At 45.6% G+C, this 27350-nt stretch overlaps 1 protein-coding gene across 1 annotated transcript in view; it reads right to left on the bottom strand.

Moving 5' to 3' along the window:
* LOC119377843 (protein O-mannosyl-transferase Tmtc3) overlaps positions 1–27350 on the bottom strand; it is a 334865-nt gene that overhangs the window by 51972 nt on the left and 255543 nt on the right. The window contains exons 5-7 of the mRNA XM_037647143.2: positions 18867–19003; positions 5665–5746; positions 5463–5577 (exon numbers count right to left, since the gene is read on the bottom strand). Coding sequence (XP_037503071.1) covers positions 5463–5577; positions 5665–5746; positions 18867–19003 — 334 coding nt within the window. The remainder of the gene's footprint in view (positions 1–5462; positions 5578–5664; positions 5747–18866; positions 19004–27350) is intronic.

The raw sequence follows: 27350 nt of genomic DNA, 5'->3' as shown, positions 1-27350 counted from the left end.
TTCATGGTCGCGCAGAGTAACCCTTGCCTCCTGAAGGCGCGCGCGAGGTGCTCCCGTTGCGGAGCCAGAGCGGCACAGGAGAAAGCAGCACGCGCAGCATCGCGGGGAGAAGGCGAGTGAATGATAGAAAAGATAGAGGGAGAGGAAAGGAGGGTCCAACTTTTAAAATTAGCACGCGTACAGTAGCGAGTGCCAGGTTTGGGTACCTCTTTCCCTGCTAGAAAAACTGGTGGCTGTACGGCGGGACTGGGAATCGAACCCAGTACCTCCCACATTGGAGGCGGACGCTCCACCCCTTTGCCACCACTTCGGTGCTGCCAGGAGGGGAGAGCCACTGTCAGTCAGAGACATTCTCCTCCTTTGCCTCTACCAGTATACACAAGCGGAGTACCTTCCCTACGTCCATGCATCTGCCATTTTCTGTGACGCAACCCGCCTCCTTGTTCCTGTTAACTTTCCGTTTTGTATCGCGACACATATCCAGTGGCAGCATTGCATGCTCTGCACTGAGACATGTTCAGCGACGTTCCAGGAATGCCTCTTGCGTAGGGCACGTGTGCGTGCGACTTTCACTATCTTTCGAGGCACGTCTCCCTCGAAAAGAAGGACGCGCGGCCTCCTCTTTGAAATTTCGACCATTTCCACCCCACGTAGAAGTTTCACATAAGTTTCGCAGATGCGATCGCCACCGAGTGATCTATGCGATCTTGCTCCAGCTTGCTCGTCGCTTCATAGACTGGTCACCCATCCGCTACTGCGTAGTTCGTATGTGACCACAGTGTGCTGATTCTCTCACATCCAAAGCCTTTCATGTGCGGTCTGTCGCGACTATCTGCGTGCGTGCTTATGCTCATCGATTGCGCTGAGTAGTGATTGAGCTGAGTAATGGGTTGCGCTCTCCAGCGCCTTCTAGTGGTCGTCCTCTTCGGCTCCTTCCTGAAAAAACGCCGCTCGCGCTCCGAGTCCGTGCTTTGCCTTGACTGTCGCCGTTGCGTATTGTCGCTGAGTGCCGTCAAACAAATAAACGTCTTAACAGCGCTAATAACTATGACGACGTTTCGCGTCTTTCATGTGGGTTTGTGCAGCAATGAGCACCGCCTGCATTGTGTTTTACATACGATCATCCCCCCTGATTGTCATCGCGAGTTGCGCCAGACCTCGTGACCCCTTGTTTACACCTCATTGACGAATTTAACGACGTGTTCTCGGCGCGTTTACACGAAGACTCGAGAAATGACCCCGTAAATCAGAACTTCATTAACTGAATGCGAGCAGCCCACCGTCCGCTAATTAAACTCTGTAGCCCCTTCTGTTGACGCAATATATAATGGGGTTAGAATAAATAAATAAAAAAAGCTAATTATCGTGTGCGTGTTTGCGGAGGGGGCGGGGGTTACTTTAGCGAAACATAACGGCCGAGGTCGGGTGTTATAATATGCATTCGGTTTTAGTTTAACTTGAATTACTCTGCAGTTCAGGGATCGACCTTGATTGTACTGTTGTAAAGATACAACACAGGGCCTCAGTTTATTCCGTGCTCGCTATTATAACTCGCCGCGCACGCGTGTCCGTGGGAACTGCCTGCACTACTTTTGATGGCTCAATCAGTACGTAGAAAATGAGTAGTAGATTACGCGTCACGAAACCTGGGCTTTGCACTCTTATGAATATTTGGTAATAGCATTCTGGGGCCCAAGAAAAATTTAGTGCATCGTCATGTAGCCACAGGTGTAACTTGCGTAGAGTTGTATAATTGTGGATATGTTGCGGCTACGTTACGTATTCATTTCGTGCCGTTGTGTGGGTTAGTTTTTAACAAAACAACAAATGAACACACACAGAGATAAGCACGAGAAAACGTGTTTCTAGTAAGGAGAGGGTGCAAGTACTCGAATAGAAAATGGGTTTCAGTGCTTCTCGCTGTGTCAAAAGGAGATGCGTATTTCTTTATATATTTGGAGAACATTGAGAAAATAAGGATAGCAAAGAATGTGCTGTCGATACGTGTACAATAAACATTACCGGAACGAGGAGTAAGGAGACACTTAAATTTAAGAACAAACTGGCATGCAATAAGGGATAATTACAATATGTGTCCATCTAGCCAGAGTTAATATAACAAAATTTGGGCTATAACACGCTTAAATTTAATAAATTCGAAAACGTTGAGTGATTTAACAAAGAAATCCTTGTTAAAAAAAAACACACGACGGATACGCGAACTCGCTCTGACGCTACATTTCACCTCTTCTCTAGCTTAGCTAGGAGCAAGAGCGAGCCGCCGAGCGAGCAATGAAAGCCAACACCGCGAACGCGCTAGTAACAACAATCGGGCGAACACATTTGAGCAGGGAACTCGTTCTCATTTCACGAGAGATAGCGCAGCCCTCGTTAAGGCTTCACTGAAAATAGGGCACGGTTGGAGGCGGGGAATAAGCAATGAGGCACAGTTCTGAGCGACTTCTATCCGGACGTATCTGAAACAAGCGACGTACTCAGTCAAAAAAGAAAAAAAAAATGTACAACAACGCGCCAGACTTTACAGCAGGTGCGCCAGTTTTGGCATTTTGCTGGGCCGCTATTGATCGCTCAGCGCCAATGCGAAGCAACGCGCTGCTCTGGATGCTTTGCCTGAAAGCAAATCCTTTCTATGATCACTGCACGCCAGGCGATTTGGTTCTAGAGCATAGCGTATCCCTCACAGAGCGCCCTTTCAGCAGATATAGGCGTAAGCCTGGCAGCCCCTTATCTCTTCTTCTATTCTAGTTTCCTTGTTTTCAGGTTGCCATTATCTCGAGGCACGCTCATTAAAACGGCCGGAAGAACTTGGTGTGAGGCAGCTAAGACTAAAACTTGTTCTCGCCTACTAACTCAAACGAAATGCGTTTTTTGCTGTTACAGCAGCGCACAGCGAGTTTCCACGCACTTACTCGGATGTTGCTTTTCGTCTTCATACGTCATTTTACTGTTCTTCAAAAAAAGAGAAAAATGGGTCTTGCGAAGAGATGCTGCTTAAAAGTTTGTGACCTGTAATGATATCATTCGCGACGATTTTTATATAGCAATCTCGATGCGCAACTAAAGAAGGGGTGAACTTTGATGACCATGTCCTATCGCACAAAAAGTACAAGGCTTATACGCGAGTTAACGAGCGCAGAATTTTTTCTTTGTGCTCAAGCCTGAAGAGCTACGCACAATTGAGCGCATGCACCTCGTGGTGCCATAGGCTGTGCAATCGTTGATAGCCGCATTGGGCAATAAGAAGTCGCACCGGCTTTCTGTAAATCTTGAAGTAAAAGAAGCACTCACAAAAGTGCTGTCTAACCGGCGCGCTGTTGATAGGTTTGGCTGTTTTGGTTTATGGGGTTTAACGTTCCAAAGCGGCTCAGACTATGAGAGACGCCGTAGCGGAGGGCTCCGGATAATTTCGACCACCTGGGGTTCTTTAACGTGCACTGGGATCGCGCAGTACACGGTCCTCTAGCACTTCGCCTCCATCGAAATACAACCGCCGCGGCCGATATCGAACCCGCGTCTTTCGGGTTAGCAGCTAAGCACCCTAACTACCACTGCGGCGAACGCGCCGTCGATAATTTTCCAGTGAAATCACGAATTGCAGCAGGCGAAATTAATTATTGGTGCACGGAATGATGCATAGGAGTGAAAAAGGCACAAAATGCGACCTGAGCTACCGAGTCGGTTTTTCCTCCCGTGTGCGCTTTCCTGGCTATTATGCGTGTGTATATCAGGTTTGACCGTGGGAGTGTTAAACCAGCAATGTTCACATCGATGACAGCGGATTTAGAACGCCATTTTAAACACAGCTGTCACGTAACAAGCGAACTTAAGAATAGGCAATGGGCCGATTAATGGCCGTATGCTATTGTATAACATCGAGGCAGCTGAAACACAGGCGCTCAATACCCAATCAGTGAGCATAATTAGGAAAACAAAGGGGCTTATTGTTTTAGTTAGTCTATTTGCATTGGTAGATTTTTGTTTTATCATCTGCCAAAAATTACTACTAATACCACTACTATTCTACTCCAGAAATTTTACTACTACATTTTCTTTCAACAACGTACTGTTGTCATTCACAAAGACAAAAAAAAAAAAACAGGTTATCACATTTGAAGGCAAGCCACACAGATGCCAAAAAAGTTTTTTAAGTAAATAAATACAAACAAAAAACTCCGGCAGGAAAACTTCAAATCTCAGTGGATGAATAGGTAAAGATGGCATATGTTTGGCGATGCAAAATGAAAGCGATGACAAAAAAAAAAAAAAGAAAACTAATATAGCCAGTTGCCTCAAGGGTAATCAAAAATTGGGGGACCCTTAAGCTTCGCCTTTAAGAGTTGAACGCAATAGCGAAATCCGGCCCCTGGTGCGCACTTCAACCACTAAGTGCATACTTATTAATGTGTATTGTTACACACACACGCACACAGACACACACACGCGCGCGCGCGAGAATGGTACATACAGGTTTTTGATCTAAAGCAAGAGTCGCATGGCCTCCAAGATGCACGCCGCGCGCTTGCCATCTCGGAGGCCATGAAGAGTCTCACAATGCCTCACAGATGGCAGCACATTATCTAGCGTTCGCTGTTTGCTTGATCAACGCCTACTCTGGAAAAGGCGGCATTGGCTTGATATGTTTTCCGCTAGATGGACATAGTTGTCCATTGCCTTTCTCGATTTTTCGCTCACGGATGATTTTTCGCTCACAACCAACGGTCCCCGCGGGCCCTACACCGACGACGGAATTTCTGCGACACGAGCTCTCTAACGCTATCGCGTTAAAACGCTGGTTTTCAGGGTCAATAATTTTCCGTCGAGGCGCTTCTCGCAGTATTCCATATTTTATGGTGACAATTAATTCATTATTCTTTTGAACGAACCAATCATCATGTTGGACAACTTAATGAAGGGAGGAGGTCATTCACAAAGAACTTTCACAAATAAAGATCGTCCTGAAATCGGCCCTCGAGTATTGTGCGTTCAGCAGCGTAAGAAAAAAAAGTGCAAGTACCAGTAGTGACCAAAACAAAACAACAAACGTTGAGAGCAAACGTTACCAAAGAAAACAAGTGAATTCTCTCTTGATTTTTCCAACAGCGCGTGTGATATAGTACACTGTTCACAGTCGTATGTCTTGATTATATTTTTAATTAATATTTTAATTTATTTTTTTAAAGAATAAAAATGGCTCTCGAGTGCAATCTACAACGGAAACTCGTTTTCACTGTTCTATCTAAGCGGTAAAATATGCCTTATTTATTTTTATGGGCGTCTTCCTTTGATGGGTTTGTTGCTGCGACCTCGCAAAAGTTACATCACTTGAACAAAAAAAAAGAAGAAAAAAAAACAGTGGCGGAACCTCGCAGACTCTGAACACTCGGAGACACAAACCAAAAGCGAAACGAAGCTTAAAGTAAACAAAAAAGCTTCAGTTTTACCATTGTTCTGTTCCTTGCAGACAGCAGTACTGGCTCCGTGTCGAATGTAGAAAAGTAAGGCACCCAAGAAGAATACTGCAGAGAGCAGCTCCGCCCTTCCCACTACGCTGGTCACCTGCGGTCGAAGGAAAAAAAAGCGTCGCGTCACGCACGAACACCTCCACGACAACGACAGAAAGAAGTTGCACTGTTTCTCACTCACAGCTTCAGTGTGTATAGGGTGTGCGGAGAAGAGCAGCGCGGCCAGCAGAGACGTCCAGCCCGGCAGGAGCATCAGGCACATCCTGAGAAAAAAAACACAATGCTCAGAAACAGGCGCGAGAAAATGCCTTCTCCTCTATGAACAGCGAGATATATGCTTACGCTTTTCATCAATATGAGTTGGTGAGCAAATAAAGGACGACAGTGAACGGATAGCTATGCGCGCATGGGAGACCATTAGTCCGATCGATCGCGTAGTGATGGTTTAAATACGATTGCGCCTAGCGTAGCTATACTGAACCGGCGTTCGTGTCTAGTAGTTAACGTACTGGCTCGGTTGGGGTTAGCGGCGCAACTTATTGATAGCCGGCGCAACAAACGCCGCACGGAGAGCTTTGAAGGACAGCCAATAAATTTCGCATCCGGTAAATAATAAGTATGACAGAGAATAGTGGACGGGAACAACACTGTAGCGTGTTCGTGTCTCGATAGCTTTGGGACGGGCTGTGAAGCGTCGCAGCGGTTAATATACCGTAAGAGGAAAATATATGGCAATATAGGCAAAATATATGGCCGTTTACGATGCACGATTCCGCGTTCTTTCTGCTTGTTTCGCCTTCACCTTCACTTATATTTATTAGGGATATCTTCAACACTAGTGGCGAAATTTTCCCCTCTCTAGCTCGCTCCCATGCGGATTTGATTTGATAAACAGCCTAATTCGGTTAGCTATAAGAATCAATAAAAGTACTAGGTACATATAAGTGTTGAGGTGGGACTAATTACTTGTCTTAATCGAGGTCTAGTTTTATGTATTAAGATTTAATATTCTTTGATTAATATGGTTCAGTTTCGATATCGCCACTGAAGTTCGAAGATGAACACCTCAAATTACGTTAATTCTTTAAATTAAAGATGAATATTTCACAAATTGTTACGGCCTACAACGTTGTCATATAAACAGCTGCTCTCAAGCTTACCATGAAAAAAGTAAATCAACAAGTTATTGTTGATTAGTATTTTCAAAGTAACTTTAGCGGCGGCAAGGTACTTTCCCGCCAACGTAGAGTTCGTGTGCGAAGAAGGCAGGTGCCATACTGTCAGAACATTTTTTTTTAAATAATATGTATTGCCTGAAAGAAACCCCATGCAGTGTATATAACACGATAATTGTTTCTGTGAAATAAGTTTATGTTGTTTTACGTACATATTAAATTCGGTATTGTCCAGTGGTTTGCCTTCTAGTGTTTACTTATTTATAAGAGGGCTTCATTTTTTTGTTTTTTTTTTCTTTTTTTTGTTTTAATGTGGTATGGATAGTAACAATTGATTTCCGGTACCGTGCAAACGCTATCTGCACACTTGGTTGTTACAGAGTAAGGGGCTATAAATACGCTCAACAGTAATGTATATTTTTCCCGCACTAACGCCCTATTAGTAAAGGCAATAACAGGGACACGTGTATTTACGCGACCATGTATTTCAAGAGCACAATATATTCGACATGCCCACAATTTCACAGTACGGTTTTACTTGTTGAAAAGCAAATGATTGTAGAAAAACGTCACAGAGCAGGGTGATATTGGCCCGCGAAGATGACGAATGCGCTCTTAAAGGGCGCTGACGAGAGCCAGGCGCCGAAAATTCCGCTAATGCGCCTGCTATACGCCACACGTAATCACACTGGCGCACCACGCGACGGCATAGCTTCAGTCGTCCATTTTTCGAGCCGATTCCCGTTTGCCTTCGCACTCTTTTTCACCGTTCGCGGCCATCTTTCTCGACCCTTTCGTCCACACACGAAATGGAGCAGCGCAGGAGGCGAGAGCATTACAACGATCTCAGAAGCGAATCAATGGAAGTATTTCTTTTAGACGGTGACACGACAGCGTGATAGCACTCGGCGCGGCAGGCAGTTCTGCGGGCCACGTTTATTCTTGTTATTGTTGTCTTTCAGCCGCGCCTCGAGCGCCACACTCGAAATTCAGGTGCGTCGGGCGGCGTAAACTTTGAACCGAATTTCCCCTGTCTCAGCGCTCGAAGCATCTGCCAATAACAACAGACAACACGGGTAACGGGCATCAAGAACAAGGAAAGAGGTAGCTGTAAAACGCGAGGGGGGAAGCCAGCGGGTCCCCGAGCCAGACGCCGGAACGGTAGCATTGTCGTTCGTCTCCCCGGCTCTCGACGGCGTCGACGATGGAACGGCTCTCTCAGGACGCCCCGGTAACGCATGCAAGAACCATTAGGCTCAGTGCGGGCCATCAGTCTCTGTCGAGGTGGATCTCCCGACGCGGCTGCACTAATGGTCCGATCCTTGCCAATGCGGCCTACGGGCTCGGCAGCACGGCTCGCGGGACTCTCGACGCTGCGCGACGCCGGCGGCTGCTTTTCAGCTCGAGCGGACTCGTCCGGCGCGCCACGGAGACGCGATATCTCCGCTCGAGTATTCTCTCGCCGAGGCATGATGCCGGAGAGAATACATCGTCGGCCGTTTCGGGAATAAGCGCCCAGTCATGTTCGCGCTATGCCAGCTATTCTCCCGGGTAGACGTCAAAGCAGCCGATGTACTTCCCTTCCCTCCGTGTTTCCTGCGACTCAAAATGTAGCGGCATAATCTCGGCGCCTTGGGACCATTGAGCTGCTCAGTAGTGCTGTGCATAACCAGTCCACCTCTCCTGTATGCATACGTGCGAGACACGTATAGCTGAAGGGAAAGCCATGCACGCGCGCGCGTCTCCGTTCTTGGAGTCGCGGGCTCCAGCTTTCAGCATTGGGACGCTTATATGCGTATTCGAAATGGATTGAAACTGCGCCTGTATGAAGTGTGCGCCGAGAAACGCAAAGGACAATGGGGGATTGCGTGAACGTGTACATCACGGCTACCTAACACTAATTCATCAATTCTTGGTATGCTTTAACAAAAACGCCGTATCGTACCATTAAACAAGTGTTTGTAACGTTTCTCGATAGCCTCTCTAGGAAAGATTTTCTAAATAAAGTAGTCATTTTCTGTCAATATTTAACCAGAAATTGCTGTGAACGAGCTAATTTTCCAAAATAACCGTGGAAATGAGTACGTTAGTTCACTTTGTGGTTTACCTGTGTGATGCGAAGATTGCACCGGAATGCATTAGAACCCTATACATTACCGTTTGAAACGCTATTAAAGGCACAAAAAAATAATATGATCTGTCAGCGTATACCATTTGTGAGTGAGTGGGCTTAAGAAGTGCACGACCGTGCAGTTCTATCTGTACGATACTGCGCAGCGCGGCTTGCGAGGAGCACAGTTTTATCCCAAGAATAGTAGAGAGGAATAAAGCGTTGTAGTCGTTAATCCAGCGTGGGCGCAACGCTCATTAATTTTTGGTCAATTCGATGTGATTTCGTTATTAAATCTGATTACTTCTTTTAATGTTCGCTGTCGTTCTGCATTGTTGCATGCTAGCCTCGGAGTGTTCCTGCGTGCTGTTAAGTGTCTAGACGACATAAAGTGACTTTGTTACCTAGTTTTCAAAGCATAAATAATTAATCAGCATACTTACGAACATGCCCTTAGATTATAGTTTTACCACAAAACTTCACTCCGGTAATTAGGTTTGACATTCTAAACAATTATTGCTCTTTCTAATATCGCAAGAAAAAGCTAAATAGCGTAAATTAAATGCTAAATATACCTACACGTTACCACGCGAGACGAATTCTTAATAAAGATAAGCTTGGGGAACGACGATTAGATACAGATGGACGAAAGGAGTTTAGCAAACATCTAAGTGCTGCCGATTACTCTTAAGGAGGCTCAAAAGTAACTTCTGGTCGAGACGGCGCATTGTGATGGAGTTGAAATGCGAGAAAAAGCTCGCTTGTGGTGCACGTTAGAGGATCACGGGTGGTAAAAATTATTGGGCGGTCATTGTCTGTGGTGTATCTCGTGTGATGAGTTGATAAATTGCCACGTAAGCGAAAAGAGTCAGGGCAGAGCTCTAAACCAGGTCACAAGTTAACCAGCGCACAAAAAGAACGCAGAAAGAAACTTAATGCCGCCATTGGGCTTTTATGATTTGTTGAAGCTTTCCATTGAAGTACCACTTCAATATGATATGTGCGCGATAAAAAAGTCTAACAGAATCCCTCATGCATTCACCTAAGACGACTCGAAGGCGACAGCCGTCTTCTTTTTCTTATCAGTCGATTTATTGATCCTCCCCGTCCTCCTCTAAAGCTTTCAGCACCTAACGTGTTTTTCGCACTGCCTCCGGGATCGGAGGTATTGCAAGCTTTCTGCACCTCATCCGGTTTTGCACTGCCTCCGGGATTGGCCCACCTACGACCACGCGACGATGTCATGTGATAACGTCACAAATTTTGGTAATCTGTGACGTGATCGCGTGATCATGATTTTTTAGATCCCTCGTGTTGACGCCGCCGACGCGGAACGTCGACGCCGCCGACGGTCAAGTTTCGCGTCTGATGAGGCATCTAAGGCTTTCGCCTTGATAGCCTTTCATTGATAGCGTTTGGCAATACGACAGATGCCATGTGGCGTGCGTAAACCGCAAGTTTATTTTATTTGAAGGCTTTTTACCAACTTGACACATTTCGGACATGGAAAAGGCGGCAAATGCAGAATTGGCCAGAGGACAGTCGAAAATTTCTAAGCCTAACGCCGAGAGGCTTTGCTGATAACGTTTGAGAATAATCTCCGAGAAGTAGCAACAATGAACAGGCGTTAACGACTGAGTTCCTCGGTATGGTTATCGTATGGCATTGACCAACCTGACGCTTGAAAGTAAATATCTAAATGGAAATAAATAATCCGTTGCTCGGCGAGTTTGGCAGCAATTTCTTCCGTGATTCTATAGAACTCATTATAGCACCATGCAGATTTTCTAGTTAAGTTTTCGCTGCGACATTATCCTCGTGACTAGGCGCAATGAATACTTCGGGACAAATTCGTTGAGCTAACGCTCGGCAGTTCCTCAAAGTATTCAGCGGTAGGTACTTGTAGAACTGCACTGAGTAGGAAGACGAAGCTTGGTATTTGATAAACTGTGCATCGAGGGAAACATATCCGAGAGATCTTAAAGTTGTGCCGCACTTCTGAACCTCGTAGAAAAATTGACAAGTATGTGCTAGCTGGACATCTCGTAACTGGAGTATAGGCTGACAAGTGGGCGAGTTGCTACGGATTTATTATGTTGAAATGGCTCCACGGAACAATACGAGAACACAGAAAACAGACGGACACAACTGCGCTTGCGCTCGCGTGTTTTATATGTTCTCGTCCAAATGTTTGTCTTCATATATGCACATATGTACTTATCTTACCCGAACTGATACACATTACTTCGTAATGAACGTACAGTTGTATTGTATTGTGTTACATTTCTGGCGGCATACTGTGTGACATATTTGGCTATATATTTCGCTTTTATTTCCCCGTATTTGTTGCTGTATTTGATAAGTGACAAGGAGTAGCCGGTGGTGCCCTGAAGGCGCCAAGCTCTCCTAGTCATCGTTTCATTAAAAAGAAAGGAGATTAGAAAGCTGTGGGTATTAGTGGTGGGCGCCGCCTGAAACTACTAAGTGCCTCGGGAGCCTTTAAAGCGCTCTTTCAAAAAGTCACTTAAGCTTTAGAATTGCGGCTGTAAGTAAAGGGTTCAACATTTCCACTTAAGAGTGTGCGCCACTTATATCTGATAAGAAGTACGCTTAAAATAACCAATTAAGAATAACTTTATAGCGAACAGATATTAATTTCACAGCGTTAAATGCAAGCTGCCCTGAATTAAACGCCGTGGAAGCGGGTGCGACAGCTGTGGCTCGGCGCGGCTCGCGAGGCGCCGAGGAAGGGCGCAGGGTCGCCGGGAAAATGTTACTCTGGAGCTGAAAGCGCCCCTTCGCCAGGAATAGTTTGAGAGAAGGCAACAAGGGACACACCGAGGGGGCACCGCGGCGTCTCTGTTCTCGAACTTTGTCTTCTCTTTGTTTCGCCGGAACTTGGGTCGTGATTCTGCAATCTTGAGGCGAGCAGCGCAAAAAGGACAGCTTTTACTTGTCGTCGTATTAAGTATTTTTGCCCCGCTCGCCTTAAGGGCGACGCACAAACTAGCTCAGCAAAGCGCCATTATTCTGCAATATCGCCAAATTCGCCTGTTTTAAAGGGACACTAAAGAGAAACAATGAATCGGTTTAGATCGATAAATTGTGCTCTGAGGACTCTAATGTCGCTAATTTCGCCATCATAGGTTAATTAATAGAGGAGAAAATCAAGTTCAAAGTTTCATTTTCGAATTTCGCGCCGAAATTTCCCCGCGTGACGTCACCGCTTTCAAAGTGTATTTATCATATTTTGGAGCCATTGGCTTAATAAAATTAGCCCAACTTGGTATGTTAAGTCTATGGCCCCCTCAGAGGACAATGTAGTTCATTTTTACCGATTAGGAACTACGCCGTCAAAACATGTGATGTCACGGCGAATGGTGCGGAAACGTCAAAGTGGCGTCGCCACCCATATTTTGTATTTGCGCGTTTTCACGCTTACTAAGCGTCTCCTCGCAGTGTTTTTGGTATCGTGAAAGGGTACTTTACTAATACGAGAAAAATCGTTTTGCTCTTTAGTGTCTCTTTAACGTATACGACGCTATACACACTGACCGCCTATCATAATCCGTTCGGAAAATGATAGGCGTATCATTAAGAGATCGGAAAACAGCTAAATGGGTAAAGGAAGAAACAGGGGTAGCATATATATTCTAGTTGACAAAGTGAGCGAAGGAAATGGACCTGCACCGGTTACGTGATGCGTAGGACAGAGAACCGGTGGTCAGTTAAAGAAACGGAATGTTTACCAAAGGACGGGAGACACAGACGAGGACGACGGCGAGTTAGATGGAGCGACGAAATCAAGAAGTTCGCAGTGACAAAATGGAATCAGCTCACACAGGATAAGGCAAATAGAGACCACTGGGAGATCATGGTGATAGTCTGACCAAATTTTGTTGATCGCATTTGAAAACACGATGCTAGATACAACAGCCCTATTTGAAAACCATAGTAAATGTAAATTACTTAACAGGCAAATACTACAAAATTAAACCTTGCCATTCAAGGACATCATCTGTAGCTTGCAGAATGACTGAAAAAGTGAGATTTCGTTCCTGCCTACAAATAGCTACATGGTAGCAGGAATTTTTAATTGAACTACCGCCCTAATAGCCCCGCCACGGTGGTCTAGTGGTTATGGCGCTCGACTGCTGACCCGAAGGTCGCGGGATCTAATTCCGGCGCGGCGGCTGCATTTTCGATGGAGGCGAAAATGTTTGAGGCCCATGTACTTAGATTTAGGTGCACGTTAAAGAACCCCAGGTGCTCGAAATTTCCGGAGCCCTCCACTACGGCGTCTCTCATAATCACATCGTGGTTTTGGGACGTTAAAACGCAGGTATTATTATTAACTATCGCCATAATAATTCACAGGCTTCCCGCGCAAAATCATAAAACGAGTAATCTAATCTGACGTAAAGTGGCCTGTTCTTTTTTTCGTCCATCTTCGCGCGCTTTCTGCAAGAACTAATTGCTGGTATTTAACGTCCCAAAAACCACGATATGATTATAAGAGACGCCGTAGCGGAGGGCTCCCGAAATTTTGATTACCTGGGGTTCTTTAACATGCACGTTAATCTAAGTACACGGACCCCTACCACTATCGCCTCCATCGAAAATGCGGCCGCCGCCGCCGGGATTCGATCCCGCGACCTGCGGGTCAGCAGTCGAGCACCTTAACCACTAGACCACCGTGGCGGGTATCTTCCGCAAGAACCATTATTGTAAAACGTAGCATACTACCCTAGCCTTTTTCACTTGCATGTTCAGTTTACGTGAACCTACATACTGAGGCAAACACCCTCACTAATGCACAAATTTTTCGCAAAAGTACCCTATCAGTGACCAATAATAACACTGTGACAATTCAACACGGGCCTAACTGTTAGAGTGCACTGAATAAGTTTTACAACCTGTAATCAGTCAATATTTGCAAATAACTCGTGCTCCCATCTCCTGTACGAAGAATAAGGTGTATATACTAAAGTTGTGTTCTAAGCCCTTGCTTCCCCTAAATAAATACTAAAATAAATACTAAATAAATACTAAAATAAATACTAAAAAGCCAATTAAGTATGCCGGCTAATGAATGCGCACTCTAATATCCAGTTTATAATACATCCAATCAAAAACCCTTCAGCATGAATTAAGGCTCGATCAAGAACGGCTAGACTACATAGCTCTTATAAAACGCAAATGAAAACTATTCCATTGAATCAGCAACATCTATCAAACAACCTCGGTGTCACACTCTATATAGTGCACTGAGTAGCAATGTACATGTCACCAACGTCGCTTCATCGGCAAATTAAACAAAAGACTTCGTCAAGTGCTACTTGCGGAATACCCTAATCACGTGAAAATAATTTCGTATAAATCACTTATAAGACCAAAAATAGAACATACGCATCGGCCTGGTGCAGTTAACCGAATGCGAGCCCAAGAGATGACCTTGAAGCTCTTCAATATAACGTGGTCAGATTCATTCATCCATCATGCTCGTGTGACGTCAGCGTTTATTACAGGAAACAGAATCCATATTATTATGTTTCTGGCACTTTTACTGTGGCACAGTTTCTTGTTAATTTTTTTTTTACTCATCGCTCGATAGCTTTCCCCATATTCAGCTCCATCAACATACCCAACCCACCTTCGTCACGGTTTCTACTTGCGTATATGTTCTGTTACATTTAAAGCACCCTCATTCCCTTACCGATCCACCCACTTCTTCAGTCTGCTAAAGATTGGCTCGATATTCCTCGCCATTTCGTCGTCATCGACTGCTCCGTCATCTTTTGGTTATATCATCACTCGTCATTTTCCAAAGTGAATTGTTGCGGCAGCGCGCTTGCTTATATTCCGAAGCCCACATCCTTTACGTAATTTCCCTTTGATGAAAACAAATGGGATGAAATTAAAGACCTTCTACGACGGCAGCTCCGAAAGTTTGTTCACTTTAATAAAACGATACGTCGACCCCATCTTTATTTCTTTTCGTTACGTTCCGTGGTTCCAGCACACTTTCGCGGCCGGTCGATTGGCTGTTTAAAGCAATTTCAGGAATTGCCTTTATTGCGTTTAGAAGCTTTCCATCGCCGCCCCTATCGTGTATCTTCGGCCAAACTTGCAAAACCATATTTCGCCACCACGGAGAATGCGCTTAATATGGGATTATACTTTACACATATAATTGAACTATTTGTGATTTGCTGTTCAGCATTCTGATATCTCTGATGTTCTCGTAGTTCTTTCTCAAAAGCAGAGCAATCCGCTGAGCGCACTTTGTGCATTCTTGCGCAAGCACTTACTTGGATGGTAAATGCGTACAAGAAGTTTGTCTCCCTTTTTGTTTACCTTTCCTTTAGTTTCTTACAGCGAAATTCAGGTGTAATAGGTCTTGGTCAAAAGGTAAAAAAGAAGACGCCGACCAAAAACACTTAAAAAATAACACAGACGTTTCGGCGATAGGTTTTATTCACACACAGCGGTTCACAGAGATTAAATACACACAGATTCACTCGCAATAATCCCCAGCAACGTGTTTGTGGATGTGTGAGGGAAAGTATTAATAATAACTGCTATTGTTTTACGTGCGAAAAACAAGGGTTATGAGGCGCGCCGTAGTAGGAGACCCCGGGTTAATTTTGAGTGATAGCAAGCGCCATCGGTGAATATGCGGGGTGCGGGGAGTGTGAACTTGAATGAATGCGTAGTGACACGTATTTGTTTGCTTATCTTCCATGTTGACCGTGTTACACCAGCTTAAATAGCTAGATAAGTTGTCGCCCAGTGGAAGCCAAACCTCGATGTGCAGGAAACCTCTGGAATGATATCAGCGATTCTAGCCCGACTGGCTGTGCAACGCGAACAGCCGTGTATACATTCTGGAACCTACGTTAGCACCAGCGATAACCCTGGTATGTATATGATGACGTGTGTATAAGGGCCGACGCGTTTCGCCGAAGAATAAAGATTTTCGACGAACGTTATCACATCTCTATCACTGTACTGTTAGTGTTAACTTTGCTAGACACAGGTTCGCCCAATAAAGAGCCCACTTTTTATTTAATGGCTTGCCTGCTAATGTCTTCACCGTCACGGTGACGAGACAATATAAAGGCCAATGCAGGCCGGTAGTGGTCAGCATGCATACACTTCTGTGGTACACTTGCACTTTCCCCGAAGCCGTGAGTGTGAGTGAGCGCGGCAGTGAATGCAAACGCCGGTGAGTGCATTTATAAATACAGATATTGGCGGCGTGTTGTATTAATTTTGCCGCGGTATGTTTCTATATGCAATAAAGCTTATCGATTTCGGATGGTGCCGCTTTTGAAGCGTAAAAATCCGCTAAAAGAATGATCCGCAGCAGCCTCTGATAAAACGTGGCCACTAAGTGCTGCGCAATATTTACGAGCCATCGTTTTTTTTTCCTGTCAGTTTTAACGCAATGAGAATGACAATTCTGGAAAGGAAACACACACACACACACACACACACACACACACACACACACACACACACACACACACACACACACACACACACGCACACACACGCACACACACGCACGCGCACACACACACACACACACACACACACACACACACACACACACACACACACACACACACACACACACACACACACACACACACACACACACACACACACACACACACACACACACACACGCGCGCGCGCGCGAAAAGAGAGAGCGGTTTATACCGTTTGTCAGCCGGCGCGCACAAAATAACCTCGACACGTTTAAACCAGCGAGAACAAAGCTGTTTTCTCGAGCAAAAAAAAAAAAAAAATTAAGGGGGCTACCATTCCGCTTGAGCGTATTGCCATGTGATAAATGAGCTTGACTTCGGCCCATCAGGCACTTTTTTACATCTCGGGCACTGTTTTACGTGGAGTTTCCATTAACGCGGGGACGCAACGGTTGCCCGCGCTTTCTTTTTCTTTTTTTCTTTTAAGCGATCGATAATTTTATCGGTGAGGAGCTTTCGGTCATGAGGGAATTCATGAAAATTAAATGACTGCTCTAAGCAAGCCTTTAGGTTCACATAATGCTCGTTGAGTTGATCGCTCCTTGCTCGTTTAGTTCAGGTCACGGTCCACACGTAGTGTTTGTACATATTAATGAGGAGTGGCTTTTGGGCAAAATTTATTCGCTTTCTTTCCTCAGCTTAATTCTTATATAATTCCCCCCTTTTTTAATAGATGAGACACGTTCCCGCTTTGTTCACACTCTTATCTCAGCTTTCGTTGGGCTTTCAAGTCGGGAACTAAAGACTAAACAATGTAGTTGCTGATGTAGCGTAGCAGGGGGCACTTAAGGTTGCTGGATAACTGACCGAAAATATTGGCCTGAGCTCTAGTTGTCTGTACGAGGAAGTTTTTGGTAGCGGCTTAACCCGAAAATAAATCTTCTACGACTAATACACCAACAGATACTAAAATAGGGCGCAAATCTGCTATTAATAATGTGTAGTGAAATTGATTCGCCAGTGATACCAATTACAAGTTACAAACGCGCCTACGGATTGAAGGTAACGAAATATGACTTCGGTGACAAACAACCGCACGCGGCAAGTGTGCGTGTATACGTCGGTGCGTGCGCGTAAGTTTTTAGCTAACCACGGACGTCGCTGCACATTTTCCAGGAGGCTCTTATTCTCCCGTGTCACAGAAACCCTACAGTGCCCTCGAAGCTACGCACCTTATAAGACCACTGGACGAATCACAGAAGGAAGGGGGGGCAGGGCGCATTCTTTCGGTATAACTTGCGCCACGCGCAGTGCGATTATCGAACGACAGCGGGCGCGCGCTATCTTATTCAGAGATGAAAAATAAATATCGGAATCCGTGTCTTCGTTTGCTTCAAGGCTGCTTCGGGTTTTCCCGTTGGTTACTAAGTAATGAAAAGAAATAAAAAAAAATACAAGTTTTCGCGTTAGGTAATAGTGAGATAAAACAGAAGAAACTATAGCCACGCTAAGGGTTGTAATCATCCAGGAAACGTTTCAATTGCAAGAAATTGCGCTAATAAAAAGTGGTACACCAGCACGGGTTTCTTCTCTCGCTCTCTTTTTTTTTTTTTATTAGCGCGAGCGTTCGCACGGGACACTGGCAATCACAAGCCATTCCCCTGATATTATAGTTAGTGATTGGTAAATAGAATCAGCGTCTTTGTCTGCGCTGCGCAGCTTTCATGAGAGCGAGTGCGAGATATAAAAGGGCGAGCGTATACACTCAACGAAATAAACGTCGGCAGCTACATAGAAGTACGTGTCGAATCGGCACAACGCAAACAAATACAGAATATTCGAATACCCGAGCGCGCTACAAGTGGGCGTGGCGCAATGCACCAAAGAACACGTAACGCGCGCTGCGACTGACTGTTCGCAACCAGGCGATAACAGTGCGCTCTGATTATACATATTGTACATCACGGCTCTGCATAAGTTCTATTATTTCGTGATATTTTCTTTGTATTTCTTTCTTTGGTTTGTTTCTTTATGTGCCTACGTTCTTTACCTGCCGAAAATAATACTTGATTGTTGGGATACTTGGGTCTTCGGTGGCCAATTTTTATATATAATCGTTTATTGAGATATCGATATAAGTATAATGGTTTAAACAACAACAATAGATGAGCGCAATCGACCAAACGAGAAGGAAGAGGGTTCGTTGAAGAGAAAGGAGAGAAGGTAGGCGAGAAAAGCGTGCCTGTGTATGCAGTCTTATGCTTATCGATGCCATGAGGGCAAATACTAGAGATACAAGGAAAGGGTGGACTAGACAGCAGGTGTCTATACATCCAGCTACTACATGTGCACCATAACCATACTACGTGCAGTAGTAATGCGTTAACACAAAATGTATCTCTCGCGCAAACATATTTCGCGCAGCCTTCACGCCACACTTGTTATATAAACGAGCTTTCCAAACACGCCCCATGCATAAAGTTCAACAGTAACCTGACGCGCGTTGGTTTGGAGTCAACCTCGACCGCAAGCGCTCAAAATCATCTCCTCGGGAAACGAGTAAACAGTGCCGCCACCAGAATGCGTCGTGTGCAGATCTCACCTGTGATAGAGGAGGCACACCAGAGCGTGCAAGAGAAGGTTCACCAAGTGGTAGCCAAACGGATCGAGGCCGTGGACAGCGAAGTTGAGTCGAAACGTCAGCACTGTCAGTGGACGGTAGGATTTGTGACTTTGTTCCTGAAAAATAAAGAAAAAGCGCAGCGTAAGTTTTGGCAAGCTTAGTGCCGTGGATGGTCGTACGATAGCCGCGGTCGACTGAAGTGCGAGCGCTGCTTTTGATTATCGGTTTATTCAAAACGCTTTGTCAGCGCAATGCGCGAAATCAGTGGAGCGTTTTGGTAAAAGAAAGAAAGAAAAAAAAAATGAAACGCGTCAATGGCGGGAAAACAGCCCGAATAAATCTATGGCGTCCTGTCGCCGACAAAAACCGCATTTACCGATTGCCTGCGGGACAAAACGGAAATCACGAAGCCCAAGCGTGTGTTCGAGTGAAACAGCGGCAGTAAGAAAACATGCACGCTATAAACATGATTGAAACTGGACACTCGTTTGACACGCGCATAAATACATTTAAATAAGAGCGATGTGCGTACCGCACTTTAATCAATACTCTGGAAGTATCTCCGTACATTTTCATGCTAGATCGGTGCCGATATCACCATTATGTCCCCTCTTCATTCTTTTCCAGAAGTCAGAAGTTACGAAACGCGCCTCTCCTGCCCTTCCCCGTTTATATATATTTCACTGCTTAGAATAATCGATTCGCAAGAACATCCATGCAAGAATGACGGCCACAAGGCTTTGCTATCGCATAATTATGGCTCATCTATTATAATGCGATATTTTTACGCGCGCTAGCTTCGGCGAATGACATCCCGAAAAGTTATTTTTAAGGAAAAAAATAAAACGGATGGACAGGGAGAGTGATCTGCATAAGCTGAAGAAATTTGCATAATTAACGGACCAAGCCGGCACATGAGCACAACATGAATTCTTAAGTTCAGAATGTGACAGCAGGCTTGCATCTTCGGCACTTTCTATACGAGAAAGAGAAAAGAAAGAAAAACAGTTCGATGACAATGTTCTCAGGAGTATAAACAAAGGACCACGTCGACAAATATCGATTTCCGCTGAACGCCTTCAGCTCTGCCTTTAATTTTATGAAAAGGTAAGAAAATTTAGCTTAACGCTACCAAATTTTTGTCCCCCAGAAAAGTGATTTCGGTGTACGGTTACATACCATGCTTGCGCGCGTGCGCGCAAGCAAACATGAATTAAAAAAAAAACATATATAATCTTTATTTGCATTATGATTTGTTATCACCTGCCGCACATGACTGAAAAAGTAATGTTCTTATTATTTGGTGATACAATATCAATGAAGAAGACTTGCCCGGCGGCTGCATTTTGTTCTCAAAATTACGGCACATTGTTTATTGAGTATGGACATGTGTTTTCATGCAGAAAGCTAGGTGGGCAGATGAGATTTACGACTATAGAAATATATGAGAGATAGTAAGCGTTGTCATGAGGGTTCAACTCAGCGTGTCAGTGTTAGTAAAGGTTACTACTTGAGTACGTGACGCGGTAGCAAATGTCACTACTTTTAGTGACCATAGTGTGTTATGGTGTAAGTGCGACAGCCTTATGGAAAATTTAGGTAAGCTTTACTTGACTATGTTGGAATACCAGTGTTGTGCTTCGTCATGGTAAGCCTATATGCATGTAGTAAGGTATAGAAACCAGTTAGTTAGTGTAGCAAGACAATGTCGTTTCCGCTACTGCGTCCCTGACAACCTGAGTCGCTTTGGGACGTTCAGTCCCATAAACCAACCATTCGTACCAGTTATCTTTTCTTACTTTTCTTAAAAAAAAACAACAAAAAAAAAACAAAAACAGATAGCAGTAGGAATGGCTGTTATTCTTATTTGAGCTTTTCCTTTTCTTTTTTTCTTTTTTTGAAAATGCCAACGGCATTTTCATCTCAAATAAACCAAATAGGCCCAAACCTATTGTCAGGTAATTGTAGTTCACTAGTGTTAGTAACTGAACCAACAAGGTAGTGATTGTCATGGTAGCAATGTTGCTGTATTTGTATATTTATTTCCCTGTGGGTACTAATTGTAAGCAGCAAGTGTCATGGTAGTAAAGTTACTAACTTGGCAGTTACTACCTACATTTACTACATAGGCATTGAATGCTGTGACAAGCGCTGACTGCCTCAAAGTTAATAAATACTACAATTTTTTTAAAGGGTGTATGATGACGTTACATTGGAGTTTAAACCGCCACAATACTCTAGTGGCTACGTTGCTCGACTGCTGACCCGAAGGCCGCGGGATCGAATCCCCGCCGCGGCGGCCGCATTTTCGATGAAGGCGAAAATGCTTGAGGTCCGTGTACTTAGCTTTAGCTGCCCGTTAAAGAACTCCTGGTGGTCGAAATTTCCGGGGTCCCACATAATCATGTCGCTGGTTTTAGGACTTTAAACTCCAATAATAATAATAATAATAATAATAATAATAATAATAATAATAATAATAATAATAATAATAATAATAATAATAATAATAATAATAATAATAATAATAATAATAATAATATTGCTCTTTAACATCGGGAAATCTACGCAATTACACGATTGTAAGTCGACTCGAATGTAGGTCGACCCTCCCCCCTTCCTCCAATAGCACGGCAGAAAAAATAACGTGTGAGCGCATTTCGTAAAGGAAATCTATTTACATAGTCGCTGGACTGACCACACGTTGACTGACTATATAGTCAGCGCCCGTCATACGCACTTCTCTGTCCTGTACTTGTTAAAAGTAGCGCTGGAATATTTTTAGTAGGAATGTACCACCAACTAGCCCTTCAACGTGCTTTGTAATGTCAAGCAAAAAAAAAAAAACACAAATTCCGGGGTGCAAAAGTGGCTTCACGGCAGAGCTTTACAGCTATGCAGGGAAGCTAGCTTCGCGGCATTATGCCGGGATGACTGACAAAAAAATTCCGCGAATCATTGCTGAGAGCGCGGGTTATACGCGAGAAAATAATGTTATAGGTAGAGCCGGAACGCAAACGTGATGTTGTAACCATGCCACAGTGTCCCTGATTTCTCGTTTTTCCCGCCGTAATTGGCGTAACTAGTTTCGGTTTCTATTGTAAGTCGATTCCCCCCCCCCCTCCCCTCAAACTTCGGATTTCAAATTCAGATAGAATGGGTCAACCTACAATCATGTAAATACGGTAAGTAAGAAACACATGATTATTGTATTCTTGAAAAACGCCAGCGATGGATCGTGGTGGGCAATGTTTGAGATCTGTAGAAAAGCGATATTAGCTAAAAAAAACCTCATAGCTCTTGAAAGAGAATCTGAAACTTGTAAAAGAAGTGGAATGCTTTGAGGCTGCGGTGATATCCTCTGACTATGCGCAATTCCCCATCCCTTGCTCACCCTTGTTCAATTAATTCGCGAATGTCTTTGGTCCGGAGATATAGGCCATCTGCTACTTCAGGAACGTTGACCACGGAGAGCACTTACTATACAGTCCTCGAGTGTTGAAGACTGGGCGAGATGGTATTGCACTGCGAACATAACACGGCGCTATAGCAATGAACAGAAAGAATAAATGGCCGCGGAAGTGGAACTTTTCGAGGCTTTTCTTCTGCCTCCTCGGCCAGTTTTCCCCTTCCTTGCTGCGCTGTGTTGTGTTCGCTAAGCACCGTAACTAGCTTACTTAATCGTCACAATAATTTTTGCGGCTAGGAGTAATACATAACTCTGAGTAAACATTGGTCACTTCTGACCAGACATATCCTGGTCATAAGAAAGCAGGCGATACATCGGGATTCAAGATACCCTGTAGAAAAACTGCTGTTATAGAATCAATATCGCCAGACAGTAATGTCGTAAAGAAGACATTTTCCTTTAGATCCATAAACGGGTTATTGATAATGGACCTTAGGACCCAAGAGATGCGAAGCAAACGGCCTGTTTAGTCTATCCTAAACATAACAGACCTGTCGAATCACGTTTAATAAAAGAATAAGGACTCTCCTCTGGCGCCATCCGTTGACCGCGTATGAGCTGGGCGTCGGTCAGAACAGACGGCCTTCTGAGCTCGTCCTCGCCGAGCAAAAGGCGTTACATTCGTTGTTGGGGCAGAAACAGGCAGTCTGCGGGTTACTTGTGACGCTAGGCTTCGCTTTACACCATGCCCGTGCTCCAGGTTTCCTTGTGGGAACATTCTTCAACGAGGGAAACGCGGTGGCCTGGCAAGTAATCTAGCGACGCTCTACCAAACAGCAGGGCCATATAGCGAGAGGCAGGGGGCGCCGTTGTTGGCCGAATTGCTCGACGCGGTGGTGTCCGCGCGGAGGAGCTTATTCCTGCTGGGCTTCATCGAGCCGACGCCGGGGGGGAGGAGAACGGGGCATTGCACTTTGTAATCCTCTAAACGGCTTCCAAGTGCCCGGCTCGTTTGTGAAAAGGAAAACGGGTGGAGGGCGAACAGCAAGAGCGCAATGAGATGGGGAACAATTCGATGGAGGGGCCTTCGGCTTTTGTCCTAATGAGTGCGCGCCGGCGTAAACAAACGGGCGGGCGAGCTCTACCAAGTGGAAGGGGAAGCTTGGCGCCGACGACAAAGGTGGCTCGTCGCCGGCGCGCTCTTGTATGAGAGGTCGATGGCGCGCGTGGGCGTCCCTGTAAGCAAGGATGCCGTCTTCCTTTGATCATTACGGCGTGCCAGCTTCCCCTACAAACGGCGCTCCAGATCACAACACGCAACACGGCAAACAAAACGTGATGGGGAATGATCCCCAGCAGTCGAAGCAGCGGTTGTGTTCGGCGTCCTCCTGAGAGAGCGCTCGCGGTGGGCTGGGAAGAGAGGAGTGGGGGGTGGGGGGGGGGGGGGGGGGGGTGGAATCAATGAGGCATTTTGTGCGGCGCGAAGCGGGAGAGAACGACGCGGGCGCTAGAAGAGCGCGCGCGAAGAACAAGGAAGCGAGAAGTTTTCGCGAACGCAGCGAATTGAAACTCCCCGGGGAGTTGCAAGACGCATTGCTAACGATGAGCTCGACGAGGAGAGGGCCAGGCACCACATGTGCTCTCGGTCGGGGCGCGCACGCATTTCCTTGCGCGCCTGCTGCTGCACGAGCCTCGCGGCGCAGTTCGCGCCGGATGAGTATTTCGTCGTCCTCTAATGAACGCCCCGTGCTGCGCACCCGAACGACCCCGCATACGGCACGCGCGAATTTTTAGCGATCCTTTCTCGGCGCTAAGCTCGGGTAATGAGTACCTGCGCTTGGCAAGACACTTTAGTGCCGGTTCGGACGCTGCCCTCTTCACGAGATCTGGGGAGGTCGTCATTATTGCGGGGCCGCGAGCAAAAATGCCTCAAAAGAAAAGCGCACGCTTGATCCTGCGCGCCCCCGTGCAGTCTGCCGCTTTTAAACTCGAGTTTTAAAAAAAGCGCTTCTTTTGTGCTTTTCTTTTAAAGGTAGGCCTGCAATCAAGCAACTATAGGGCCTATTAAATTGAAGCCCGGCTACATCTCCATATGAAAATCGGGAGTACAGCAACATCGCGGCTAAAATGTCCGAATACGGGTTTGTATAGTCAAGGTAAACACTAGACAATTGCTACAACTTCTTTGAAATCTGGCAACAGCACTGTTTAATTACTTCCTCTGCCGCTAGTGATCTCAGCTTGGAAGAGATCTGCATGTTCGAATACAATATACTTAAATTAACTATTGCCCCCCCATTTCCCGTGCCGCGTACCTTGGCAACCCTCATTAGCAGCAGCGTGTTGTTCTAGACAAGTAGTACGATGCTGACGCGAACCATGCACAAACAAACCTCCAAATCTTGATCCTCAAAACGACAGATTTATCTTGTGTTCTCACTATCAATGCTGAAAAAGGGGGTACGGAAGAACGAAAGTGGCAAAGGGTTCACGACGGCGCAACAAAGTCATTACCATTATGGCAATGTCCAACTAATAGGCAGAGCATATTTGATGGGCTTCTCTACTGGTTGAACGGAGAGCGGCCCCTTCATTGCCGATAATCTCACAGCTACTTGGTAGCCATTTAAAAGCGATTTAATGTCCTTCCTCAGTTAGGTGGTATATCGCCTCTGCACTCAAACATCGGCTGTTCGGGTGGACCGCGGCGTAAGCCTAGCAATAAACACTGTAGTGCCGCCTTTGAGTCGCTTCGCCTTTAAGAGTGCAAAGCGATAGAGTCATCAGGCACGTTCGCATCGCCTTTTCATTCGCTCGCCACGCTACGATTCTCGGTGCACACTTTAACCGTGATATTAGGGAAGGAACGCCTGTGCGCGTGACATTAGCCGTTGTAAGCTCTCCTTGTAAACCCACTACGTGTCTGTAAGGAAACACGCGCACCCACGTAGCTGCACACTTTGTTGATGCCTCGGATGATGGGGATCAGGAATTATAGCTCAGCCCATAGTAACGCTACTCTTTGCTGCACGTGACTGACTGTATAGGATCTTTTTGCGAAGCCGTTTCAAGCACTGGCGCGGCTCTGTGGTAAAATACTTGACTGCTATGCATAGTACTTGAATTAGATCCCAGCTCGAACCCTGATTTTTTTTTTATTCTTTGCATTCCGCGGCAGTTTTCGCTCATGGACAGCGCCGATTTTTTTCTAACAACCAACGCCTCCTACGCCGACGCCGACACCACATTTTCTGCGACACGGGCTGCATAACGCTATCGAGTTAAAAACTTTCATTCGTGTGTCTGTTGACCACAAATAAAATGCAGCGTGGTCTGCTGCCGTTGATGTTGTTAGGTGACGCGTTTGAATTTGACGATTTTCGATAATAACATGACTGCTACGGTGGAGCTCTTTGGCGAGACGTAGCCGTTGGTGTATACATATATAAAATTTCAGTACTTCTCGTATAATAAAAGTAAGGTGAGCTGGTTGAGAGCTGGTGATGACAGATATGCTTTTTTATGTTTCTGAGCGCCATGTATTGTCAGGTTGATATTTGGCCGGGTGAGGCGCCATGATGCAGTCAGCGGCCTTACGTCAGGAGTGAAGCAAGATGGTAATGGTTCCCGATGCGCGGTTACCGTTAGGCAGAATGATGTACGCGGTCTGTCCGCAGGCAGTGAGGTAGCGGGAAGTGGTAGCGGGAAGTAGTAGCGGGAAGTGGTAGCGGGAAGCCCGGACAAAGTGCCTTATGTGTAGGCTGAGTGACGAGGCGGTCTCCGCGATCGCCGTAGTTTCACACGGTTGAAGTACTCAGAAGCAGTCCTAGACAAATCCGGAACGCCTGGGACAGAACACTGTATCATGCGTAAGCTTGTTTTACTTGTACTGGTTAATGCTGGTAAGCTGTACCACAGGAAGCCGAGAAAAAGCACCCTGTGTGCACGTGGTTGTAACATAGCACTTGTGGACATTCCCGAGGTCTTTCCAGCATGAAACTGGAAAATGTGACAGTTACCTGGGAACCGCGTTTTCATGTACGGTACCGTTTTCAAGTACGGTACTGTAGTATCCGGACGTTAATTATTACGCTGCACTTTGTAATGGTTTCACGCGTAGATACCACAAGTGCACATTTTCTCAGAAGACATTTCCAGGCATCGATCATGAAGGTAAAGTGCAGTTTGAGTGGCAGCTCTTTGATTTCTCACTCGCAGCTGTAGGAGTGTTGCTGCTAACGTCCAGACGCGGATTTCAGCCGTGCATATTGTAGCCTAACTGTGCTTACCAAGTGATCAACGAGAGCAATTAGCGTGAGGTTGAATAGCACGGGGCCCAGCCCACCGCCCTGGGGGGCGCCACGACAGATAGAATAATGGAGCACGGTTGAGCAGAGTTTGACGTCCCAGTGAAACACGGGATATATGCGAGAGACAACGCAGTGCAGCGCTCCGCAATAACTTCGACCACCTGAGGCTCTTTAACGTAGACCCAAATCTAAATATACAACCGTTTTTGCATTTCGCTTCCATCTAAATGCCATCGCTACGACCGAGAATGGAAACTACGACAGATTGTACCGCAGCGCAACGCGATAGCCGCTGAGTCTCCACGCCGGTTATGGTTAATGGATTTTTTAATGGCAGCGCTGAGTTCTGAGGAGCGCAAACAATACGGTCATTATCGTCCGTCTAGGAGGCGTACACGTGAAAAAAGAAAAGGAACAGCCGAGAAGTGCAATCGAATAACTAGTCACCCTGCACTACTTGTAGACTAGTACATTAGCCGATTATACCAATCCTGAGTTTTTGTATATGAAGTCGATACACTCATCGTTTCATATGCAGGCACGTGTATTTACTATAAGTGCGTGTACCCTCAGCAGTCACGATAGATTCTATGGCAACGTGGTGTGTCGGCTGACTAACAACGACAGCGAACAAAATGACGAGGCGCCAGTCCTATACTGTTCTTCTTTTTTCTTCTTTTTTTCCCTATAGGCGAGCCGTCACTTGTCTACTGCGCCACAGCAGGCGCGCAGGGTGCACCGCGC

Source organism: Rhipicephalus sanguineus, chromosome 1 (genome assembly GCF_013339695.2).
Source record: "Rhipicephalus sanguineus isolate Rsan-2018 chromosome 1, BIME_Rsan_1.4, whole genome shotgun sequence".
Lineage (NCBI taxonomy): Eukaryota > Metazoa > Arthropoda > Arachnida > Ixodida > Ixodidae > Rhipicephalus > Rhipicephalus sanguineus.
Note: the sequence above shows the minus strand (reverse complement) of the source record. Positions and strands in the feature narration are given on the sequence as shown.